Source organism: Mus pahari, chromosome 1, assembly GCF_900095145.1.
Source record: "Mus pahari chromosome 1, PAHARI_EIJ_v1.1, whole genome shotgun sequence".
In the NCBI taxonomy this organism is placed as follows: domain Eukaryota; kingdom Metazoa; phylum Chordata; class Mammalia; order Rodentia; family Muridae; genus Mus; species Mus pahari.
This window is the reverse complement of record NC_034590.1, coordinates 17,556,700-17,563,179: the sequence shown is the minus strand read 5'-3', so window position 1 is coordinate 17,563,179 and position 6,480 is coordinate 17,556,700. Positions and strand designations below refer to the sequence as shown.

The window sequence follows — 6,480 nt, the reverse complement described above, 5'->3', positions numbered from 1 at the left end:
AGGCTGGCCTCGAACTCAGAAATCCGCCTGCCTCTGCCTCCCGAGTGCTGGGATTAAAGGCCTGCGCCACCAGGCCCGGCCAGTTTACCTTTTTAAATCAATTATAAAACACGAGATTTTTAAAAAGCCAGCCTACTGCCCAGGACATCTGCTCCAGGTGACAGGCATCATAGCTCGCGGTGTGCTGTCAGGGGCCTGTATGAATCAGCAAGGAAGAACGAAGTATAGTCCAAATGGGTTTTCTAGTTTAAAAGAAGGCAGGAGGGAACTTCTGGCATGCAAGACGCTGTAAATTCAAACCTCAGTACCCTATATATAGCTCAGCAGCCAAGTGTAGTAGTGCACACCCAAATAAAGGTTAAGACAGAAGGCTTAGGAGTTCGAGGTCAGCCTGGGTGCATAAGCTGACACTGAGTAAACACAACGCCACTTACACTGAGCTCAGATAATCTAAGGCTGGATAATATCACAGCTTAAAAACAAACGGAAGCAAGTAATGCCACTGCACAGTCCTTTCAGATCAAGAACGTGATCTGGGAAAGGCAACTGCTGGAAGGCGCAAGGGCCAGTGGGCAGACCCTACACAGCTATGCTGGTCACGCCCAGGCCGCGAGAGGCCCACTGGAAGTTGTAGTCTTTTAGCCACCTTGCCACGTCACCGCCTCCAAGAGGCAAGACGCCTGGTTCCTACGTCTACCCCTCAGTCTGGTGGTAGGTTCCGTCGCGCCACCCATTATCCTGTCTACCGCCTTCTGTCCCTCCAGCAGTGAGGACTTGGTATTGTCTCCCCAGCTTGAACTCTTGAAGCACAGTTTCGCTCTTGTCATTTCCAAGTCTGAAATCCTCCCTCCCTGACCTTCTTGGTTCGCTCCAGCCACACCCCCTCACAGTCCTCCGTCCCTGTTTGTCAGCGCTGGCTCCCCAGCTCCATAGTCTGTTGGTTAGCGCCGGCTCCTCCTCTCCCCGGCGTTGGTCCCGGCTCTCCCTCTTCTTCCACGTTGGTAGGCGCCGGCCACCCCCCCCGCAGCTTCCCCCCCCTGCTTCGCGTTGGTTGGCCCCGGGCTCCCCTGCTCGCTGCAGTGGTTCGGCCGCGGCGACCCCTCAGCGGCGCGTCCCCCGCCGCGGTCCCGCTCCGCTTCTCCCCGAAGCCGCGCGCCCGCGCCTGTCGGTCGGCGGACCCGCTGCCCCCCGTGAGGCCCACGGCCTCCCACCCGCCATGGTCCGCCCGCGCCGTGCCCCGCACCGCTCCGGCGCCGGGGGCCCCCTCGGAGGTCGTGGCCGGCCACCGCGGCCCCTGGTCGTCCGCGCCGTGCGCTCACGTTCCTGGCCCGCCGGTCCTCGAGGCCCGCAGCCACCGCGGATCCGGGCTCGTTCGGCCCCTCCCATGGTGAGTCCCACGGCCTGTTTCCAGAGCCTTCCACGCACGCCCCGCCCCGCCACCCCTCCCCTGGCGGGCGCCTTTGTCCGCAGCGCCCACGGGCCTCCCGCGGGAGGGCGCACCCCGGGGTCCGGGATCAGTCCTTGATCGGCTCTGGGCGCTCCCCTTTGTTGCGCGGCGGGCTGGGCGGGGGGCGGGGTACGGAGGCGGGGCGGGTTCGAATTACTGCTGACTGCGCGGCCGGCTGCACACGCGCGCGGGGGGCGCCTGGGGTGCACGCTTGTTTTTTCCAATTGCAAAGTTGGTCCTCGGCCTCCGGGTCTGGAAATGCGCGAGGCGGCCGGCGGAGGAGCGCATACACGCGCGCCCAGCTGTTGCTCGCGGGGGCGTTGTCCCCCGGGGCCAGATGGCGACCGTGGACAGTCCCTCTATTGGCATACCCGCCCGCCCCGCAGCTAGTCCAGACCTTAAGCCTTAAGGTAAAGCTTAAGGTAAACATTCAGCCCTGTAAGTTCCCGGGGCTGTCACCTTTTTGTCCACTGAGTAAATGTGCGCGCACTTTCTAGAAACATTGAGGTTTTCTTGGGGCAACAAAATTGCCCCCATTGTGATGGTGGACTCGTGGCCACACCTGCGCATGCTTGGCCAGCGGTAAGCTATTCCCTGGCGTGGCTCTGACCACTTCAGACTTCTGACGACGTTGCTCTCCGAGGAGCTGAGGCGGATCTGCCGCTTGGATCACCTGAGGAACGCAGACACACCCCTCGCTGTCGCACAGCCGAGGCTTGAAGTTTTCTCTTGGTGTCGGGAGCCGTTCCTGGGGTCCTCAGATGTGTCCCTTTTCTACAAATGTGACTTGGCTCTGGCCATGCAGTGCGCACGCAGCAAATCAGGCATGCGTAGACAGGAACTTAACTTCGGAGTGGCGCCTAGTGGGCTTCTTGTTCCTAGTTTGTTTCCCTGCTGTTGTGGGCATACAGGTGTTTCGGGTGCCCAAACACACATCGTAAGCATCTTAATGGTTACCCCCCCACCCCGCACTTGAATAGTCTCGCATTTTGTGTAGGTTCCTAAGTGTATTTGCCTGATTTTCACCGACCGTGTGGTGGTGTACATGCTGACACTTGTAGTGTCTCAAGGCACGCCCAGCCCAGACAGCCAGGGTGCCGGTTTGCTGTAATCCTGAGGGCCCCTCAGCAGTGTTAACTAAAGACCTAGGCTCTTCTGCTACTTAAGTCACCGGGAGAACACTTTCTGGTTTGTCCTCCTCACACCGGGTATAAAGGCCTCATGAGCAGCAGATGTGCTGGTGACAATCAGAAGGGTCTCTGGCCAGGAGTGTCTGTCTGGTCAGAGACTGGCTGGTCTTTTGGAAATGTTTTGGCTGAAAAGGAGTTTAGCTTGCACCCTGGGGTGGGGGGAGGGGACACGTGGCCATGCTTGGCACCACTGTTGAGCATGCATTCAGGTAAACGCTTTGGTTCAGGGTGGACTCTGCTTTCCTTCTTTCCTCAGACCACCTCCCCTCCCCCATTGTCCTCCAGGGTGCTCTTTTTTACTTGCTTGGTTTCTGGTCGCTGCCACCTTGCGGTCCTCAGTGAAGGCTGTCCTTTGTGGGAGGCTTCTCTTAGGGTTGACAGTGGCCTTGGGATGGCTCTGAGCACTGGGGATGCTGCCCACCGTTTTCTGACACATCTCTAAGGGTCAAACTTTGAGGTCTGGCCTGCTGGGGACGGCATCAGGACGGGAAGTGTGTACCCAGAGACTGAGTCTGGACCTGAGGGTGACCCCTCCAGGATGTGTGGAAAGGCCTAGCCTGGAGTGACCTAAGAATTCTCCCCTCTGCTGCAGGAAGGTGCTCGAGTCTTTGGGGCCCTGGGGCCTATCGGGCCCTCTTCTCCTGGGCTGACTCTTGGGGGCCTCGCAGTGAACGAACACCGGCTCAGCAACAAACTGCTGGCCTGGAGTGGCGTGCTGGAGTGGCAGGAGGTGAGGCTGGCCGGGCCACCCAATTCCCTGAGCGGGTGGAGGGTATGGGGTGCCCAGGCACTTTGCTGAGTCTCCCCACCCCCCGCCCGCCCACCCACCCGCAGAAGCGTAGACCCTTCTCGGACTCCACAGCCAAGCTGAAACGCACCCTGCCCTGCCAGGCCTATGTGAACCGGGGCGAGAACCTGTGAGTGTGGGAGTGGGCAGAGCCTGGGGCGGCCTAGGATGCGGGCATGGCTTCTGATGCACCCCCTACTGCAGGGAGACGGACCAGTGGCCCCAGAAGCTGATCATGCAGCTCATCCCACAGCAGCTGCTGGTGAGATTAGTGGGGCTGTGCCCCCCCCAACCCCGGCCCCACCCGTGTATCCCAAGCCCTGCCCCCAGAGCCAAACTTCCACCCAGAATCTCCCCCACACTTGCCTCACCGTGATCACCGGCTCCGCCTGTCATCCGCAGACCACACTGGGCCCCCTGTTCCGAAACTCTCAGCTGGCCCAGTTCCACTTCACCAACAGAGACTGTGACTCCCTCAAGGGCCTCTGTCGCATCATGGGCAATGGCTTCGTGAGTGGGAGTGGGGGGCAGTGGGGGGGGACCTAGTTCTACCCTGTAGTGGGAGGCTTCCTGTGCCTCTCCAGTGGTCGTTTCCAGGACGTTGGTGGGTGGAACTGTAGTGGAATCAGCACAGGAGCCTATAGGGGGCGCCAGAGTGCATGCTGCCCCTGTGTCCTGCCTGGGAGGTCAACCCAGCAGGCTTTGCTTCTCAGGGCCCCTTTGTGTGTGTGTGTGTGTGTGTGTGTGTGTGTGTGTGTGTAGGGGTGTCATCTGGTAGCCAGCCTCTACTGCTGTGGAGCCAGTTTGAGGTCACTGGACTGCAGCAGGTGGCCGTACAGGGTGAGAGGAAGTCACCGGGCCATGCATGCAGAGGATTGAACTCCAGGCTCAACCCCAGCTCTGCCTTGGACGGTCTACTCCTCTTACTTGGCCACCTCCAAGGACTTATCCCTTTTCTGGGCCCCACAGACTGGGACATGGCATGGCTGCAACCTCGTGCCAGCAGCAGCTCTTCCGGAGTAGTATCCCAGAGCTGGGCTCAGGGTCTGGAGAACCAGTCTGGCCTGCCAGGTAGAGGGCTTCTGTGCCCTGGCACAGCACAGGCCAGCCTACAGATAGCTGTTTTCCCACTGAAGAGGGACCGGCACCCTAGCTAGTGTTATGTAGTCGTAGTGTCCCTGTGCGTGCTGCTGGTATGTCTTACAGATGGGGAAACTGGGATCCTAAGTGGCTTCCCTTGGGTGGCACAGCAGCCTGGCCTACCACCTGCTCTTTACAAATTTAAGGATTTTTTTTGTTTTGTTTTTTTCGAGACAGGGTTTCTCTGTATAGCCCTGGCTGTCCTGGAACTCACTTTGTAGACCAGGCTGGCCTCAAACTCAGAAATCCACCTGCCTCTGCTTCCCGAGTGCTGAGATTAAAGGCGTGCGCCACCACGCCCGGCTTTTTTTCTTTTTTAAGTGGTATGTGGGTGTCATGTGTGAAGAGGCCGTCAGATCCCATGGGATTGAACACAAGGTTGTGAACTGCCATGTGGGTGGGAACCAAACCTTGGTCCAAAGAGAGCAGCCAGTTTTCACTCGGGAGCCTTCTCTCCAGCCCCCTGCAGCCGCTCTAAGCCAGCAGCAGGGCTGGGTTTGGAAGAGAAGGAAGGGACACAGCCATACGTAGTCCTTGGCTCACACCTACCCCTGCCTTAGAAAGTCATCAGGTGCTTAGGTGGCCAAGAGCACTTCTGCTCTGGGGAAAGCCTTGCTTGTGTTTTGGTGAGTCGGGGCCTCCCCAGGCAGTAAGATGTTGAGTGTGGAGGCCCAGGCCCCTGACCTGCAGCCCTGTCCCCCCACAGGCAGGCTGCATGCTCTTCCCCCACATTTCTCCTTGCGAGGTGCGCGTGCTCATGCTCCTGTACTCGTCTAAGAAGAAGATCTTCATGGGCCTCATCCCCTACGACCAGAGTGGCTTTGTCAATGCCATACGGCAGGTCATCACCACCCGCAAACAGGTGTGCCAGCTGAGGGTAGCCTGCTCCTGTTCCTACCTACCCTTGGTAGACCCACTGCATCCCATTGGTGTGGAGTGTAGCATCGAGGCGGAGTCTGTGCCGAGGGAGCTGCCATACCCAAATGGGCTCGAGGGAAGCGTAGCTTTGGAGGGGCCGAACTAGAGGGTGGGGCCTGGGTAGAGAGGCAGAAGTGGGCTGGCAGGTTTGGCAAGAGGCCAGAGTCTCTGGAGGGTCACCGTGTATCCCGGCACCTGTCAGACGCTGATGGACATTTCTCAGGAGCCTGATAATCGTGGTCCTGTACCACCTGGGGGACGGGACTTGTCTTGGGCTATTTGAGAGCACAGAATGGCAGCAGTGAAGGAGGGCTTTGAAGTCAGGGCTGCAGCTGGCTGGTGGGGAATTGTGAGTGAAAGCTGCTGACCGCATGGTGGTTTCCCATCCACAGGCCGTGGGCCCCGGGGGTGTGCACTCTGGACCTGTTCAGATTGTCAACAACAAATTCTTGGCGTGGAGTGGTGTCATGGAGTGGCAGGAGGTGAGCTGCGGGGGCTGTGTGGGCTGCTGGCCCTAAGCTGCCCTCCCCTGAAGTGCCCTCTCGCTCTGCCCCAAAGCCCAGGCCTGAGCCCAACAGCCGGTCCAAGAGGTGGCTGCCGTCCCACGTCTACGTGAACCAGGGGGAGATCCTGTGAGTGGCGGGGTGCCGGGTGGGCGCATTGGGGGTGCAGCCCCCCTGGGGGAGGACTGCTGACTGACACCTGCTGTCTCGTGTGGCAGGAGAACAGACCAGTGGCCTCGGAGGCTCTTCATGCAGCTCATTCCGCAGCAGTTGCTGGTGAGGGGGTCAGGGGATGCTAAGCTAGGGGTGGGCCGAACACCCTGTGGTGGGCTGATGCAGAGGGCTGCCTGGCTTCCCCAGCAAGCTAGGATTCCACAAAGTAGCCCTCGGCCTTTCCACAGACCACCCTTGTGCCACTGTTCCGGAATTCACGCCTGGTACAGTTCCACTTCACTAAGGACATGGAGACTCTGAAAAGCCTGTGCCGGATCATGG

The 6,480-nt window shown here is 59.6% G+C and overlaps 1 protein-coding gene across 1 annotated transcript; it reads left to right on the top strand.

Moving 5' to 3' along the window:
* Window positions 1–916: 916 nt before the first annotated feature.
* Ptov1 (PTOV1 extended AT-hook containing adaptor protein) lies at window positions 917–6,479 on the top strand (the record flags this gene model as incomplete). Its single annotated transcript, XM_021216548.2, has 10 exons — window positions 917–1,387; window positions 3,230–3,367; window positions 3,472–3,554; window positions 3,629–3,686; window positions 3,827–3,934; window positions 5,271–5,426; window positions 5,875–5,964; window positions 6,041–6,114; window positions 6,204–6,261; window positions 6,387–6,479. Coding segments are annotated over exons 1-10 (1,029 nt in total), but the record flags the coding sequence as incomplete, so codon positions are not given.
* Window position 6,480: the final 1 nt, after the last annotated feature.